General features: G+C 39.9%; 1 protein-coding gene across 4 annotated transcripts in view; it reads left to right on the plus strand.

Moving 5' to 3' along the window:
• epb41a (erythrocyte membrane protein band 4.1a) overlaps nucleotides 1–11,329 on the plus strand; it is a 46,724-nt gene extending 35,395 nt beyond the window's left edge. For 2 of the 4 annotated variants that reach the window (XM_027020704.2, XM_027020701.2), the window contains 5 exons: nucleotides 3,115–3,243; nucleotides 5,518–5,613; nucleotides 6,649–6,729; nucleotides 7,051–7,172; nucleotides 9,339–11,329. In XM_027020704.2, coding sequence (XP_026876505.2) covers nucleotides 3,115–3,243; nucleotides 5,518–5,613; nucleotides 6,649–6,729; nucleotides 7,051–7,149 — 405 coding nt within the window. In that variant the 3' untranslated portion in view covers nucleotides 7,150–7,172; nucleotides 9,339–11,329. Of the gene's footprint in view, nucleotides 1–191; nucleotides 1,984–3,114; nucleotides 3,244–5,517; nucleotides 5,614–6,648; nucleotides 6,730–7,050; nucleotides 7,173–9,338 lie in introns of those variants that run through there. The other 2 variants (XM_027020703.2, XM_027020702.2) reach the window with 2 other exon arrangements.
• Nucleotides 11,330–19,371: the final 8,042 nt, after the last annotated feature.

Consider the following 19,371-nt stretch of genomic DNA (forward strand, 5'->3'; position numbering starts at 1 on the left):
CGTCTCCTCACTGCCACCACATACCGGAAAACTGCTACCTAATTCATACTTCCGATCAGAAGCCTTCCATATCTGCTCTCCTCTCATCTCCACTCCTCCATTCCCCAGTGTCTGTCATCCAACTCACCACCCCCTTCCTCATGTCTGTTCATTGTTCTGTGTCTCTCTTGGTCTCCTGTTGCCCGGCACAGCGTTGGAGGCGTGCTATGGCCAGGTGCACCCGAGAGCAGGTAAGAGTCAGGTGGGCACCCACACTTGGTGCTCCGTCCCTCCTGCAGCACAGGACGGAGGACGAGGAGGATGACGACAATGAGGACAATGATGGTGGCATTGCTAATGAGAGTGACAAAGTAGAAGACGCTCGGGGACATGCTCTGCGTGTGTCCATTGCTGTGCTAGAAGAGGAGGAGAGGAACGTAGTCCAACCATGCCAGCTGTTGCCTGGGGCCCTGCGCCACTCACGTCTGTCCTTCCTCCTGAGCAGCACTCTGCTGGTGCTCCTCACTCTGTGGTGGCTCATCTTCTTCTAAGCACCATCTTAAAAGCAGAAGAGGAGGGCGGGGGAACACTGAGCCTTCCAGGAAAGACCACACTGTAGAACTGAGTGGGAGAGGCTGACAGTCTGTTCTGTTTACTGCTGTGACTGTCTGGATTCGCTTGGATCTAAACCCATTTTACCTTGGCTTGAATAAGTTTTTAATGAGACTATTATAATGACAATTGCTCCATAAGGCCTGGGGTTATCCAGTGAGCTCTGTTATTCAACAGTTTGCAAGGGTTATTTGTGACAAAAGACCACTTGCCAAGGAGGCTGTACTAATTTCTAAGAAACAAGTTTTGTTGACTGTCAAAAAGCATTTTTCCAGCTGAGCTCTGTATCCACTACTCGAAGTTTCAGTTTTAGCACCAATTATATTCTACATTGTTGTCTTTTTTGTTGCTGTTAAGTTTGCATTGGACAGCCTGTCAGGTAGGCGGCAGCAGCAGTCGAGTTCATAGAATAGTTTTCCACCAACCACACTGTGTTTCTCTGACACTAGGACAGTCCCTTAGAAACTGTTGCACTCTGCACAGCTCCTGTGTAAATCCTGGGTGTATTGGCAGTATGTGAGTGGTGCAGTGAACATCTGTCTAACAGTTCCCACAGCTGCGTGTTTTTGATGTGTGTGGTCTGAGTAGGACAACCTATCAGGTGATGTTTAAAACACCACACACACACAGTGGTTCGGTAGGGCATGGTGTGCTTTTAAACAACTATTGCATACCACAACGTAAACAACCTTGATAAGTGTTCCACTGCCATTGGTGGAATGTAGCTCCCTTTGCGTAGATTAAATTCCATGTGTGTGTGGTAACTATCAGACCTCCTGGAAGGACAAGCAGCAAAATGCAAAGAAATTGAAAGATTCATCATAGATGTGGTAGTGGCTTTTACTAAGGTGCTGGTTAAGCTTTAGTTGGACCATCATTGGAATCTGATCATCAGTTCTGTTGCATTTGAATCCTTTTATGGTATGCATGTCATTTTAGAGGTGCCAGAAGTACCACTTTTCCTGTTGTATATGTGATATACAGTATGAAATATTGTTGTTGCAATGATTCATGCTTTTTTTCCCACAATTTGTGATGATGAAAGATTGTCTTTGAAAATTCATTTTCAGTAGCTATTTATTGCACAGTGAGAGCTCACTGTGGATGTTCCTGAATTTTCCACAGCAGAATCATTCTTCATTTAAATTGCATTGATCGTAAAATAGAATACGTTTGACTCTGAAGAATATCTACCAATGTCTGCAATTTATAGGTTGCTATTTCTAGATGGCTGTGAAGATGTGATCGAGGGTATTCACTGTGAAAACAATTTCTGTAAGATGGCTTTCCTGATTTAATTTGTTTTTTTGTTTGTGTACCCTCTCTGAGTCAGACAAGGTGGTGACATCTTAGAACAGAATATCTGGTTATGGAAAATAAATGTAAATACAACTTTCAGGTTTGGGGTTTCACTAATTATGAGTATTTCCCCCTCTTTCCCCCTTTAAACATGTTTGGAATGATAGTAATGAGTGTAATGAAGAAACATTAGCACTTCTTTCTGAGGCTAATCCACCCATTTCTCCTCTTTTGAGAGAGTGCCCTACCCCCTTTTTAATTTCACTCATAACTCTGAGATGAAACACTTGCAGGCCTCTAATTACATGAGCCGTAGTGGGGAGTTGTGCTTTTCAAAATGCCATGTGCTGTGTTGAGGGCTTGGAACTGATACTGCAGCCATTTCAGCAAAAAAAAAAAACGAACTCCTTTTACTGACATGGAGCCTGGCAATAAAATACTTTAAAGCCAAGTTAAAGTAATACACGAAAACATTGGTTTGCATAATCTGCATATCTGACCTGAGGAGTTTGGGTAATGAATGTACTACTGGACTCCTCTAAGGTCCACTGTGTATACAGAAAGACTGCATTGTGTAAGATGCGGACCTCACCCTCCTAGGACTGCATCTTGTGTGTGTGTGTGTGTGTGTGTGCGTGTGTGTGCGTGTGTGTGTGTGTGTGTGTGTGTGTGTGTGTTCCTCTGCGATGATCATGTCAGGATGTGACTGCTCCACTGGAATGTTGGCTTTACACTCTGTAATTACAGTGTATAGACAATTTGATTTTGTTGTTGATTATTTAGTCACCAGGAAGAGAAAATATTGCTGTTGTCTCTACATTCTGACATTATAAAGACAGTGTGTGCCATGCAGGGATCAAAGAGAGCTGCACAGAATGTAATAAGGTTTGCATTTAACTTAGAGGAAGAGGATGATTGCATTGGCCCATGGTTCTGTGCTTCACTTTTCTAACTTAATTAGCCTCCCATAGGTTTATGTTGAAAGATGGAAAGGCTGATCTTGATTGTGTAGACTAGAGGACTGATCATTAGTTTTAGATTTAGATATCCAGTGATGCATTTAAGGAATTTATATAAGCTCATTACATACTTTAAATTGGATAGCAGCTAATATTTTGGTATTAAAGACCCTGAGTGATCTTACAGCCGCTGCAGGTGTCACAGTGCATGAGTTGCAGAATGAGAGCTCCCCACTCACTGTTTCTGTGTTGACTTCCCTCACAGTCGCCTGTGGTGAAGATGCATACAATCACCATTTCTGATGTTACCAACTCCCTGCGCGGTGAAATCGCCACCAAGGAGGTTCCGATAGTGCACACTGAGACCAAGACCATTACCTATGAATCTGCTCAGGTGAGGGTTAGAGTGTTGGTGGTAGGCTGTTTGTGGCTTCCATGGCTATGGTTGGAGAGCTCTGGTGTCACATGGTGAAGAAGTTGTAATTTTTGAGCACAGGTATGTAGTTTGGTTGTACTGTAGGTAAGTTTACTGGGTTCCTGTTAGTTCCTGTTTGGTAATCCTCCTCCACCCCATGACCAAACTGCTTGCTATGTCACACAGTTGCATGACACATTTGTTGCCTTCCATCCCATAATGGGCCAAAAGCCCAGTGCACTAACAGAAGGCCCTTTCTCTTTTTAAATGTTGTTAAATCTGGGTTGTACACACCATGCAGTTTTAATTTTTTCCATTTAAAAATTTCATGGAATTTAATCAAAATTTGGCTTGGTTTTTCATTCCGTGCATACAGACGATAGATGGGATGGGTAAACATTTTCGGGTTGAGTACAATCTGCCTAATTTGAAAGTTTATATATCATGGGAGAGGCCCTCAGAAGAGACAGAAACATGTAATGCAATTTTAATTTTCGATACACTGTTTTGAACTTCACAGTTTTTATGGTAGCTTGTGGCTTAACTACTTTAATTTTTAAAGTTTGACCAACACTGAACAGTTTGCTCACTTGTAGTATATTCTTAATATAGCCCTATAAGCAATTAGCAAATCGCTTAAGAAAACAGATTATAGCCCTATATTCAATTAGCAATTAGCAAATCCTGTCATAGATGAAATGATTTCTACCTTTTCTCTTCAGGGTAAGTTTGCTGGTCAAAGAGTCAGAGAGGGGGCAGGGGGATCTGCATTTAATTGCCTGTAGACAGTTCTGTGTTATCTTTCATATTGGTTTCACTCTTGGTTACACTCTTGCACTCTCAGAAAATGGGTCATGTGGCAACCAATAAGCAGCAGGTGTTTGTATGTTTTTGTTTCTGCATATACCTTGAGCTTTATGCTGGTGTTGGAAGATGCCCTAGTCATTGTTGCCTGCGTTATGAACCACCACTGGTTCTCATACAGGTATGGGTAATATGGAATTAGAATTGGATTTCTAGATCTTACTAATTATGGGAAAGTACTGCTTTTTCTGAACTGTAGTCACAATTCAGAGTGCAGAACAATGTATTAATACATCGACAATGTAATATAACTTCCTCTGGGTTACATTAATTGCAGCCAGTTGCTACATGATTATTAGTTTATTAGTTAGTTATTAGTTAGTCTAGAAGGAAAAGCTATGCCACAAAATGGGGATCAATTGTCAAATCAAGGAATAAAGGATGGTTTAAAGAGGTGCATAACGGTGCAGCATCCCTTTTAATGTACATGCAAGGGGAAAGACAGTATTCCCTTAGAGCAACATCCTCAACTCCTGCAAGATGTTGTTTCCTAGATGTTGACAGTGGCATCTTCTAACTGGGATTTTTAGAGATATTGTCATGATTTGTCATATCATGCCATTATTAAGGCATAAAAATGTAAATTTCCTTCAGAATTCACATTGAGCACTCAAAGTTTAATGACAACCATGTTGTAACTCTAGGACTTATATTTTTGTAATATATGTTGTAACATTGGGCCATATTTGTATTGTGCTTTAAATGAAAAAGAGTTCCCCTTGTGTGATGAATGTGTGGTTTCACTGGACAAATAACTTGCGCTTTTGCTGTTTTTACATTTGTTTATATGAGTTACAAGCTAGACATGCAGTGGTCACGTTAGTATAACAAGCTACTGCAAATACAGTATGTTTAAAGGCCTTTACATGTAGGTGTTAAAAGTAGTGGATTAATGAGTTCATGATATCTTAGGTCATTGTATCATGAACTGTTAAATTTCTTAAAAAATTGAATTAGTGTGGAAGATTGAAATACAATAATTTGTAGGAACTTTGAGTTCAAATGCAGATGACATCACAGCCTTCAGTCCAAGAGGGTATAACTGGCTCAGTTGTCTGGGTGGGAAGGATGACGTAATTCCCTCTCTCCCTGTTGCTTAATGCAACACTAGCCAAATGTCCAGAACTGGCCATTTAGCACTTTCAGCAGTTAGAGCAAAATGTGATTGTTGGCTGCTTGTATTGCAGAGGAAGCACATTAACTCAGTGCTCAACTATCCCACCCCCCGGTTGGGAGCCATAGTGCGGCGTGGGAGACCTGGATAGCAGGGTGGGATTGAGTCCAAAAAAGTTTGGATTGAAAGAAGTTTGTAGTTTTATTTGCTGAAACGTTGTTTTGCAAAGTTGTTTTTTATGGTCCTTAGCTGGGGTATCTGTGTGTTTCTGTTAGCCTGATGCCCTGGCAGAGAAGGAAGGGTTGCTGCTTAGTGCGCAGACCATCACCTCTGAGACTGTGAGCACCACCACCACCACACAGATCACTAAGGTGAGAGCCTCCATGTCTTCATTAATGATGTTCTCCACAGCGAGCAGCAGTCAGTGAGTAAATGCTACAGTGTAATCTCTGGTTCTAAATCTTGGCGTAACTGGATTAAGGCCTGACCTTTTAGATATTTATGGTCCTTAACTTCATTTTTCATATTCTTTGGCACTTACTTTCTCTGTTTATAAATATTTGTAGTGCAAAGCAGAGATTTAGTAAATGTTTCTGTAAATTAGTTGGTCCTTTCAGTAAGATCTCTGTCTGCCTTAAGAATGTAAAGGTGGCACACATTTTTAACCTCTCTAATAGCAAATGAACTGACAGAGGTGTTGTCTTGGTATTCTAAACAATTGCTGTAAATGTTGTATAACTGCAGTTTTCCAGGGTGTAAACAAATATTTGAGAGAATATATGCTGACATAAGATCTGTTTCACAGTTAAGACTTGCTGACTAGCCAGAATGGCCTCACATGTTATTAGGAAGAAAATGATTCATTTGGCCTCTAGGATCCTCAGGGGACTTGAACTGTGCTCTTTTTATGGGTCACTGCTCTAACTGTACTGAGAGAAGAAGCTGGCTACAGTCTTAATAAACAGAATGTATTAACTCCTCTAATACTCGCGGGCCCTTTCGAGAAGCATCAAAAACCCCTCAGTGTGCAGGAGAATGGAAGTAGATGTTGAGCTGAGTTTTGAAGGGGAACAGCGAGGGACAGGAGCAGAGATACTAGGATAATGTGTTCCATAATTTGGGGGTCATGCCACTGAAAGATCTGCCAAAGCAATGACAAGTATGAATTTTGGAACAGACAAAAGACCTATATTGGAGGACCTAAGTGGTCAGGAAGGGCAGTACGGGTGCAGGACCATGTCAAGATTTGTATGGCAGCAGGAGGAATTTAAACTGAATGCAAAACAGTACAGGTGGCCAGAATTAGAATTGGGGTGATATAAACTGATTTTTAGAGTGAGAGAGTACTCCAGCAGCTGTACTTCTACTAGTCTGTTACTCTGTTGCCACCTTCACTACTTTCTCAGACGGTGAAAGGAGGAATCTCAGAGACCAGAATTGAGAAAAGGATTGTGATCACCGGGGACACTGAGATTGACCATGATAAGGTAATAATCTCCATTCTCGTCTGCATTGTTTACGACTGGTATATTTGAACTGTATTTTTTATTGTTTTGAGTGCCATGTATTTTTCTTAATTCAGTATGGTATATGTACAGTAGCAATGATAGTGTACCTGTCTTGCTCAAAGTGACAAACATCCTTAATTACTGATAGTCATCCCACTGCACTATGAGAAATTAGCGTTGTCATAGTTATTTATGGATTTGCTGATCAGAATTTGCCTAATGGTCAATAAGTATGTATTGTTCTATAGATATTAGTATTTTATGCAGTTGAGTTTGATTTCTCCTCTGTCTGTTCATAAGGCTTTGGCTCAGGCCATAAAGGAAGCAAAGGAACAGCACCCAGACATGTCTGTCACTAAAGTAGTGGTGCATCAGGAAACTGAGATCACCCCAGAATAAGAGACCCTCCAAAACACACGCAGGTAAGAATCAGAAAAGGGTATGCGCGCGCACGTGTGTGTGTGTGTGTGTGTGTGTGTGTGTGTGTGTGTGAGAGAGAGAGAGAGGGTGTGTCTGATGGAAGGGGAAGTGAATGTGTGTTTGTGTGCGTGCACATGTATGTGCATGTGTATGTATACATGCGTGTGTGTGTGTGTGTGTGTGTGTGTGTGTGTGAGAGAGAGAGATAGAGGGTGTGTCTGATGGAAGGGGAAGTGAATGTGTGTTTGTGTGCGTGCACATGTATGTGCATGTGTATGTATACATGCGTGTGTGTGTGTGTGTGTGTGTGTGTGTGTGTGTGTGTGTGAGAGAGAGATAGAGGGTGTGTCTGATGGAAGGGGAAGTGAATGTGTGTTTGTGTGCGTGCACATGTATGTGCATGTGTATGTATACATGCGTGTGTGTGTGTGTGTGTGTGTGTGTGTGTGTGTGTGTGTGTATGCAAGTTGGTGTGTAGCTGCATGATGCAACTTTCATGCAACTGAAATAAAATGGATTTTACCAGTGCTGCTGACATTCCTTTGCTGCAGATTTGTCATTATACTGTGTTTAATAAACCAAATCATAAATATAATTAAATATAATTCAAATGTAATTCGTTGACATTAACCCAAACTCATCATTTCTTACAGTTACATTTTACACTTGTTTTTTTCTTTTTTTAGCCCCACTTTTAAATCACCTCTTTATCATCATTACTCTGGAGTCATCTTAGCTGATACCTGAGCTTTACCTGCTCAGCCTGCAGAGTAATGTCCCAGGGTTCATTTAGAAATGATGGCACATGCACAGTACAGTCATGTGAAGCTTGGTCCCTTTCAGTGTTAAAAAAGTGTTCTCTTATGTACCGTAGTAACAACAAAGCCTTTTTCATTTCATTTTCACCGCTTGCAATGGAGTCCACACATCCTCCCTGAGATGCCATGTGTGCACAGTCGCCTGACTAAGCACCCTCAACTCTTGGGTCATCATATCTGTTTTCATGCTTCCTGTTCAATGTTTGGAGGCTTCTTATGTGTGAATTAAAGTGCCCATCCCTCTGTCTCTCCCTGTGTCTCTTTCATTCTGTCTCTCTCTCTCTCTCTCTCACACTTCATTCCTCTTTCAGTATATAAATCTTGGTTAACAGTGGCTGTGTTGCATAGATTAACTGTAATGCTATATATCTGTAGCAGTTGTAACCCCTTCAGTTTCCCTGATGCCCACAGTATAATCACTCAGACTGAAGCCTTATGTAAACTGGAGGCCTAAAAGTGTATGGTATGTATCTAAATCTAAACCCTCCTGAGAGATAGGGTAGGATATAATAAGAGGATAGTACTGGCTAGATTAGGAGACTCAGTCTGCTCAAAATATTAAAAAGCAAGCCAAGTTCATTTGATGAGCAAATAACAGACATGGAAACTATGAAGAAAGAACCCATTTTGGATAGTGTTCTAAGTTTTCCAAGAACCACACAGAGCCGTGTAACCCAGTGCTTGTAAATCCTGATTAGGAGTGGAGAAATGTAAGAGCACCGCTATTAAAATGCCCTGAGTCCTGAGGTCTTGGCATTGTGCCATGGTCCTTCCATGTTTTAACTATCTGTCCTCATGTCCTCAGGTCACCTCAGGTCCATTTTAATGCAGCAAAATCCAGAAAGAAGGAGGGAAAAAGATTTGGTGGTAGTGGACCCATGTGTGTGTAATTGTAGAGTTGTTTGTGTGAGCATCAGTGTGTCTGGTGCTGTTTAGTGCCCTGACAGGGTGGTATGTATACACTGAACTCCCTGGAGATGATGGGAAAGGTTAGCCCTGTTCTGCATGCTGGGACATGGCTCTGGCTGACTTCCCCTTTCCATCAAACCTGCTTTGTTTACTTTAGGGCTTTACTCTCAGGATGTGCAGAGACCTTTGTTACTCACTCACTACTCTCCAGCTTTTCCTGTTGTCCCAGTAAGGCCTGCATTGTCCCACTGCCCTGACCCAGAGTGTACATGGCACACATTACTGTTTACCACACCCCCCCCACCCCATCCTCAGTCACCACATCTGTAAACTATTTTTGGTCTGTTTCTTTCTGCTTTGTCTGAAAGTGCAGTTGAGTTGTTTTGTTTTTAGTTATTCTGATTTACATCTGACCACTTTGATCTGGCTATGCATGTGCAGGGGCAAAATAAACCTGGAACCACTTGGCAATGTGGATGTGAAAATGACCACAGCCCTGCTTCCCCAACTCCTCCGTCTCCTCTCACTCAGCGTTCTGACCACCATACAGACCTACTTACCTCAGAGACATGCACCTTTTCTACAGAAGGCTGTTACTAATCCACACACACTTTGTTTCTCAAGCACTCCACTGCTCCACACTGCCTTCCTCTGATCCCAAACCCTGGAAGTCAAGCAAACATAAAGCATGTCACTGCAAGCTGAGCCCCAAGATCCTCAGACTCTGTAGAGAAGAACAGCATTCTGTCCAGGAGGAGGTCATCCACAGGCCATCTGCAAGCAGCTCCCATGGACTACACTTAGTGCCTACATCTGACATCTGCATGGTACCCACTCATTCTCTGATGTCTTTCTAGACATCTTGTCACTGACTGATTCATCTCCAAATATTTCCTAATACATAAATTTATATGGAATTTTCAAGACAGATATCAGTGGGTTTGATCATATGATATTGGTGAAAAAATTAAGGATGTTTTTTGTTTGGGGAGGGGGCAGTAAACTGGACAAATAATTTAACGTAGATTTAGGATTCATCACATGGGGCAAGGAAGTATCTCTCATCATCCAATCAAATTGTGGTTTCCACAAGCAAATACATGTATTATGTTTTTCTTATGTAAAATGTCATTAATGTAGCCTTGTTTTTGTGTAAAAAAAAAAAAAAAAAGTTATTTTACTAAAAACAGGGAGCTAATGCAATTTTTTCCTCATCTTTTAAAGATATGAATATTACTTTGTGAATGTTGTCATTATGTTTTTTGCTGTTGTCTCTTTAGTTGTTCCCATCATATAATTTTTGTCAAAGTAGAAGGGGGCTGTGTTGGGGTGGGAGCAAACTGTTGTTATAACTATATTCTATTTTATTTGTATTTATTTTCAGCCATTTTATATTGTGTGTGTGTGTGTGTGTGTATTCAGCATTGTAGATGACCTGCTCTTTTAAAAGCAGGGTCAATGTAGTCTGATGTTTTTGTATTAGATGTAAAAAAGCATTCCAGTCACCAGCTACAGTTTATTCTCTTTTTACTGGGAGTTGCAGAGACAGGTTTTTGTCTCACTTCCATTTTCAGCATATTTCTACTTTTCTACCAAAGGGGGCAGTAGGTTCTCATGCACAGATGGCACAGATAGATAAAAAGCCTCAAAGCATAAATAACCATTCACACTTCAGCTAAACTAGGATTAGAAGTATTAGAATCTATCAAGCAGAGTAAATAGATTCATAAAGTAACTGAAAGGTGCTCAGAATTACTTTCTTGTAAAAGGTTTATTATCTTCAGGATTTCTATTTTGTGATCAAATACATTAATTTATATTGACTTCTAATAACTCTCAGTCCATAAAACTTGAATGTGATATGCAGATGTTATAAATATGAAGTTGTGCAAATGCATCTGTTTCTGTGACATGGACTACTGCCCCTTAAAATAAACCACTATCATTTTAAAGAATCCAGCACATACAGTTTTAAAATGTCTATTTTAAAACCCTTTTATAATAGTAAATAGTACTCTGCAAAGAGGTGTAATGTGCCTCTTTCAGTGTGGTCCTTCTGTTGTGGCACTCTTTTTGTTTCTGCTAGAGTGGAGAGAGAGGCAAGTCCTGCTTTTTAAATCTCAGATTATTGTTGTTTAGCTCATCTCTCCCTGCTATCACTGAGAAAGAATGCAACTGTAAAATACACCATGCACTCAATAAACTCAAACTTAGACTCATTGTTTACCTCCAAACAGTCTCATGAGAACAGTGTTGGGTTCCTATCCCCATCTATCTATCCTGCTTTGTGGAGTATTTTTGTTTGTTTGTTTTTTTACTGTAGAGCTGCACACAGTGTATGAATGTGTGGATGGCAGATGAAGGTGTAGGTGCCTTGCACAGGTTGTGCTTACTGTCTGCCTCCTTGACAGGATGTTGAGAAGAAATATGTATATGTGTGTGTGTGTATGTGATATATATATATATATATATATATATATATGTATGTATCACACATATATATCACACACACACACACACATATATATATATATATATATATATATATATATATATATATATATATATATATATATATATATATATATATATATATATAAAGCTAACCTGAGACAGAGGAAACCATGATCTACAAATGTGTTAATGTCTGCCATAACAGTGAGATTACTCATAGTCTTTACAAATGACAGAGTGACAGCATCAACTGTGCGGTGAAGACAGTGGGGGAAAGACATAGAGCTCCATTTCTCAGCCCATTACTGATGTACTGATTACATAATGCTGTTCTAGAGATGGGTGGTAATAGTGGATGTTGTGAGGATATTTGGTTGGAATAGGGTGTCTTGGAGGATGTTGTGTTGTTGATTCTCTAAGAATACAGTTGTTTTTCATCTCTGTAGATGCCTTTACACTGAAGAACAGGTCAACCCACTATTAAATGTATGATGGAGGCTATGCTTTCTGACAGATAGATGACTTCACACCATAGATGGGTTTTTTTGTGGTTGTGTTTTATTGACTGTTAATGGTAACATGTATTGGCTTGCCAGCTAACACACATCAGTGAGACATTTTAAGCCCTTTACAAAGGTGCCGTCACTCAGTGTTCCTTGGGTAATTAGTTTTTCTATGTTTTTCTTAGAGTCCTTATTTTCCTGCCACCAATTAATGTAGCTCCAAAGGTCAGCTCTGAGGCTGCAGAGTGGTCATTGTAGCATTATTTCTACCTGCAGTCAATAATATCAGAGGCAGTCTCACACATGAATGTCAGATAGCAAGATGAAATTGATGAAACGTTTAACTGCAGTAAATAAGACCTGTCAGTTTTCAAAGGCAGGCAGTATCTCACTCAGCTAAACCACCATCTTAACCTTACCTCAGGAAAAACAAACCAAAATGAAATCCAACAAAACAGAAACTGCAATCGTTTGCTAGGCCTGCGGATGGCTCCACAGCTAGTGTGATTGCTTGGTATGAAACTACACCTTGATTAACCAAGTCTGAATTTTATCAAGCTCTTTTTGCAAAGGTGTGGAAATAGAATAGGCAGTCTCCAGTGGAATGATGAATAATATTTAAAACACAAGCAAGAGTTTCTCAGGAATAAGGTCCACAAGGTTAAAGCAATGTAAGGGTCCTGTGTAAGGAACAAGCAGGGCTGACAGGCCTTAGATTCACATTCAAGAATACACTGAACAAAATCATTATTATTTATTACACCAGCTGGTCCACCATATGTGGACCTCGCCAGGCATGAAATCCAAATCCCATGGAGTATATTTGTAAGTGTCTTTGCAAAATTCCAGTGCATTTGTTTTTTTTCTGTTTAGAGTTCTTGTTAACATGTCTTGGGATACTATTCAGTGCCAGGTTTGCTGATAAGCAATTAACTTTACTTAACTGGTTACTTTCACATGTGAAAACAATATGTGTTTGCTGTATTATGGTAAGGATGTAACTTTGGAGGTTAAACTTTTTAAAGCTCGGACTGGAGCTAGAAATACTTTTGTTAAATGGTTTTCATTTCTTTTTCTTTCTGTAATTTCTTTTTGGTCTTGAGTAAATTATTTTTGTGATTTTCGATCTTTGTGGAGATATTTTACAATTGAGTTCATTTCCAGAAACTCTTTGGGCCCTCATAGTGCGGTTTGTGAGAAACATTAGGAAGACTGACTGATATATAGCTCAGTGTAAAAAAATTACATGTAAGTGTTAAGCCATCTTAATATGAAGTCTTTCCCTCATAAATTAGTCTTTTTCATTGTTTTCCACTGTAATTCCTCTCCAAACTTTACATTTGTGATGCAGACATTCCCACAATGTAACAGTGGTTCTGGTGTAGATACCAGGGTTTGTCTTTCCAACTCTGCATGCTGTTCCTCAGCTCTGTGCCAGAACCTCTCCCAGATCATCACCCCACCCTGCAGCTCATCAGTACACGCATTATGCCTGTTCAAATACTACACTTTTTTTTACCCTGTTTGCTATGATGTTTATGTTCTCCTACTTATGTACTTACAGTGGTGTGAAAAAGTGTTTGCCCCCTTCCTGATATTTTTTTGTTTGTCACACTTAAATATTTCAGATCATCTAACAAATTTAAATATTAGACAAACATAACACAAGTAAACACAAAATGCTGTTAAATGAAGGTTTAAATGAAGGTTTTTAAACCTACATGGCCCTGTGTGGAAAAAGTGATTGCCCCCCCCTGCCATTAAAACATAAATTAACTGTGGTTTATCACATCTTTGGAAAGCTGAGTTCAATTTCTGTAGCCATACCCAGGCCTGATTACTGCCACACCTGTTCTCAATGAAGAAATCACTTAAATAGGACCTGCCTGACAAAATGAAGTAGACCCAAAGATCCTCAAAAGTTAGACAGCATACTGCGAGCCAAAGAAATTCAGGAACAAATGAGATACAAAGTAATTGAGATCTATCAGTCTTGAAAACGTTATAAAGCCATTTCTAAAACTTTGGGACTCCAGCGAACCACAGTGAGAGCCATTATCCACAAATGGCAAAAACATGGAACAGTTGTGAACCTTCTCTGGAGTGACCAGCTGACCAAAATTTCCCCAAGAGCACAGCGACCCCTCATCCTAGAAGTCACAAAAGTCCCCACAACAACATCCAAACAACTGCTGGCCTCACTTGCCTCAGTTAAGGCCAGTGTTCATGACTCCACCATAAGAAAGAGACTGGGCAAAAATGGCCTGCATGGCAGAGTTCCAAGATGAAAACCGCTGCTGAGCAAAAAGAACATAAAGGCTCATCTCAGTTTTGCCAGAAAACATCTTGATGATCCCTAAAACTTTTGGGAAAATACTCTGTGGACTGACGAGACAAAAGTTGAACTTTTTGGAAGGTGTGTGTCCCATTACATCTGGTGTAATAGTAACACAGAATTTCAGAAAAGGAACATCAAACCAACAGTAAAATATGGAGGTGGTAGTGTGATGGTCTGGGGCTGTTTTGCTGCTTCAGGACCTGGAAGACTTGCTGTGGTAAATGGAACCATGAATTCTGCTGTCTACCAAAAAATCCTGAAGGAGAATGTCTGGCCATCTGTTTGTGACCTCAAGCTGAAGTGCATTTGGGTTCTGCAGCAGGACAATGATCCAAAACACCCCTGCAAGTCTACCTTTGAATGGCTTAAGAAAAACAAAATGAAGACTTTGGAATGGCCTAGTCAAAGTCCTGACCTGATGCTGTGGCATGACCTTAAAAAGGCGGTTCATGCTCGAAAACTGTCCATTGTGGCCGAATTACAGCAAAGATGAGTGGGCCAAAATTCCTCCACAGTGCTGTAAAAGACTCATTGCCGGTTATCGCAAACGCTTGGATTTGTTTCTGCTGCTAAGGGTGGCCCAGCCAGGTTTATGGTGCAGTCACTTTTTCACACAGGGCAAAGTCGGTTTGGATTCTTTTTCTCTTAATAATAAAAACTTTCATTTAAAAACTGCATTTTGTGTTTACTTGTGTTCTTTGTCTATTATTTAAATTTGTTTGATCTGAAACATTTAAGTGTGACAAACATGCAAAAAATTAGATATTAGGAAGGGGGCAAACACTTTTTCCCACCACTGTATGTCCTTGTCCCAACCCCCCCCCCCCCAAAAAAAAACAAACAAAAAAAACAAACAAACAGAAAAGAAGTTTATTTGAATTAATGCAAGACGTTCTTTCATAACATGACATAGCTTCAACGAAAAGATTTGTGCTTGTCCGGTGAATCTAAACCAGAGGTTTGTCTGTACAGATAATGTATTTCTAAGGGCTTCAAACCAGAACAGCCAGAAATGCAACCAATTGGCAAGGCGAGGCCATTGAAATGTGAACACTATCTCTCTGGCTTTTCAGAATCAAACCAACCCAGTTTAGCTTTGCTGATTGTAGTTGTTGCTTTACTCAATGTGTAGTTTGTTTTAATAAAAACAAAGGCTGTGTACAAACACTGTAGGTCTTGTAATGTGTGTAGGCAAATAAATAGGCAATAAATAGGCCAATAAAATCACTAAATGTATTTCAATTTCATTTTATTTATTTAAGTTCTGTTCAATAGTCTTTTATTTTGAGTTCAATAACTTTTACTCAAGCACAGATCACTGTGCGCCACTATAGGAAACCAGTGAAGGAAAGGCAGCAGTATTCATTTATGTAGCTAAATCGGCTGATATACCTGAGGCCCTGTCAGTCAATGTGAAGTCAGAAAAATTAGCTTGTACTCTTTTAAGATGAGGTCAGCAGTGCTTAGTTAATTCTTGCAGTGTTGCATTTGGTCAGTCTTTTTCTGAATTTCAACACCCTGCACATATATACAGCACAGATATTTGTAGACGCCCGGCAAAAAAATAAGTATTTGGAATTGTGTGTTCAGGGTCATAAAGACCTGTCACACAAATATTATTCATGTAGCTTTTCATGCTTTATGATAAGTGTGTCAAAGGGCCCTCCTTATGTCCAAATATAACCAGAAGCATTTGCTTGAGATTTGATGTAGAATTACACTACATGTTGTGTATAGCTGCTGTAGGAAGCCTTAAAGCCTAAAAAAGAACACAGCAGCTTTCTCTCTATGTAGGAAAGTCAAGGCTTGCTGCTCTCTTTCCCCCATACTGGAATTTGTTTAAAAGAAATGGCATATAGAGAAGCAGTGCTCTCACTCTCTCAATCTCTCTGTCCCTCTTTCTGCCTCTTTGTCTCCCTCTCTCTGTCTCTTTCTTTTTGGCCCCCCTTTGATTGCATTGCATGTCAAACACTGATGGTTACTCTCCTTTTTTCTTTCCCTGCTTGTTCAGTCCTCTCCTCCTTTCTTCCTCCCTTCTGTTCGCTGTCAGGCCGTCGGAACCCCTGCACTGCGCTTATCTTGGCCATCTCTCCAGGGCTCTGATTGGTGACTGTGTGAATTGTCTTGTAGAGACAACCCCTGTACTCTCTGGAGATTTCCCATGATGACATCATCAATTTAATACAGACTTTTTTTTATGGAATTCCTGGCATGATTTGCTCATGGTTCAGGAACATTTTCATATTAACTTTGCCATTTTGGATTGGGTTGTTTGCAGAGTTTTTGCTGTATTTACCTGATTTAAATACTCAAGTCATCAATTGCCCTACTTATTATTCATTTTTCAAATAGCAGATTGGAATAAATTAAGGCTATAAGTGAAGTTTTTTTTTTGTTTTTTTGTTTTTACATAAATTGATATAAATGTCAACAAAGAACACTGGGTTCATAACTAGGCTGTAATATCTTTAGTTGTTTAGGTGTTCAAGTAATAGATTACGGTAGACTTATTGTATATGCATATTCTACGAAGCAGTTTGACGGCAGCAGTATCTTGGGTTGGTAAGGCATCAGCTCTTAAATGGGAATATCTCATTACTTGTTTTCTACCCCAGAAGTAGAATGAGGCCTGAAAAAGCCATTTTGCCTCAGTTTGAATTAAGTTACGATCTTTCCATCATAAGTGTGAGCTCAAGTGTAAGTTTCTGTTCATCTGTTTTAATTTACTGATGGCATGTCTGCTTTAATATCTTAATGCTGCACTCGTTCAGTTTTCAGTTAATAAAATTATAAGTCATTGATATCCCAGTGTGAGATTTTGTGAACTCCTGTGTGCATTCGTATTCCAGCTACAGTTATAGTAAGAGATTTCTAGCTTGTGTTTCTACAGTGTTATTATCCATTTCCCTCTGATTGATTGCACTCTCAGTATCTACAACTGTTCCCTCTCTGCTGTGTCACTAAGGTGACCCCCCAGTGGCAGCAGCCATTCCTTTTAGCATAATACCATGACATCACCACGCTATGGCTCTAGTTCCAAGTGAATCATTACCCTCGCTCCTAACATGTATGTTCAGCAGTCTGCATCGCTCTAATCATATAAAAGCAGTATGACTGCAGAGCTGGAGTTACACTGCAGGTTTGATACCGGTTGAATTCAGAGTTCTAGCACTGTTCAGCAACACCGTTATGATTTTGCCGACACTGAGCAACATGTCAGCTTGATTAGAGTGTGTGTGTAAGGCTGTGTTGCCGTATAATGGCCTGTTCATCCCTGCTACTATATAGTTCCTAGTCCTTCTAGTATTACCTTTGGAGTTTAACTCGGCCACAGACCAGTCCTCTTTCAGACTTAACTGCTGACCCATGTAGCACAGGTCGATCGCCCTGGCGACCTGACCAAATGTAACTGGAATTCAAACAAATGTGGGAGACAACACTACATGGCCCGGAGGGTTAAATTAATCTGCAGCCAGCTGCTCATTGTTACATGTTGGTGCTCTCCTCTTGAAAGGCTAGAGTAAGGCACAGAGAAATTAAGAAGGGCATTTAGGAGTCATGATTAGGAGTGACTGGAATGTTTGGGATGTGTGCTGGGGGGTGGCGGGTGTGTGTGGGATCCGCACTGTTAAACTTTCAAATTGCCTGGCACTGAAGGCATCCAAATATGTGCGCACTGCATGCTGCTTCCCTGTGCTTGAGCTGGAAAGGGAACTGGGCAGATGAGCCTTGAGGCCTATGGAGTGAGTCAGCTCTCTCATTAAGACTTTTTGGTGCAATTTGGAGAGTTTATGTTCACTGTATATGTATATGTTTTCTTTCATTTTGAGGGCATAACTATATTTTGTTTAAAAACATATTTATTTGCATAATCATTTGAGTGTGTGTGTTTGATACACCTCTGTTGGTGTCATTCCGTCCAGCGCTATGCTGCCTCTTCCTGACAGCGTTGTCATGTAGAGTTAGTATTATCACCCATTCCAGGTCTTGCCATCAGTAGCGGTGTGTGTATTTTTTATCACAGAAAACCAGGTCATTTCTGTGTCTCCTTTTTCTTGGCAACCATCCAACAACCAACAAAAGCTCTGACCCATCTGGACCTCAGATGTTACTACAGTATTGGACTGTGTCTGCCAGCTTGTAACCAACTTGTGTTGCATGTCTTTGTGTCTTTATGAACTATCTGGTTTTTTTTTTTCCTTTTTGTTCTTTCGCCTACTTTCAGTCCTTCTTTCGTTTCCCAACTCTAGCATCATCCGATCTGGCGCTGGCAGTGGAAACTCCATTTCCCAAGGGTTTTTGAGTCAAGCTAATGTGGATTGTGAAGTGATGTGATTCAGAGTTTTGTTCAAGGTTGCAAGCTTGCATAAAGACCACTGAGAATTACGGATTTTTCAGTATGTGGCTTTTTACCTCTTTTTTTGTGTGTGTATACATGCAATTATTATCAATACTGTCAGCACTGTCTGTTGTCAAAATGCATGGTTCAGAAATTGTGAACTTATTTATAGTTTGTATGTATAAACTATAAACTTGCCCATATAATTTTGTCATTCAGTAGTTTAAAACATTATAGCATTCTAGGTGTTCATAATTGTAAATCACACAAATCTGGCTTGTGTGCTGAGTCAATAGTGGAGTGCCCTTGGTACTAAAAATCCCTTAATCTGTTCCCTGACTTGCTGTAAATCTCTAGTTGATTGAAAATTCCAGCTTCTTTTTGTTATGTGTAGCTCCATGTTAGACTGGCCCAGTTGAGAAATCTGCTCAGCACATCATTGCCTCTACAATTGGTCATACCAAAACAAAAACAAAATCCAAAACAGCATCCTGAAGTTTTGCCCTGGGAACCCATGGAAGACTATTATTAGATGCAAATTACATATATTGACAGTCTGTTAGATTGTTATTAGATTAAAGTTGTTAATCCACTGAGCACATTCTCATCCCATTTAATAATAGCTGATGAATTGCCTAGAGGAAATTATTTTAAAGGAATTTGTTAGAAGCTGTACGGGGAAGAGCCATGTTACTGTTTAGAGAGCTGTGCAGAGGATGTTATTACCATAAATAAAATGTATGAAAATATACATTAGGTTAAATATACTTAGTTTTTATTGTCAAGTGGATGTATTCTTATTCATCACTTATGTGTTGTAGAAAGTGTGTTGTGAAATGC

This window comes from Electrophorus electricus, chromosome 4, assembly GCF_013358815.1.
Source record: "Electrophorus electricus isolate fEleEle1 chromosome 4, fEleEle1.pri, whole genome shotgun sequence".
In the NCBI taxonomy this organism is placed as follows: Eukaryota; Metazoa; Chordata; class Actinopteri; order Gymnotiformes; family Gymnotidae; genus Electrophorus; species Electrophorus electricus.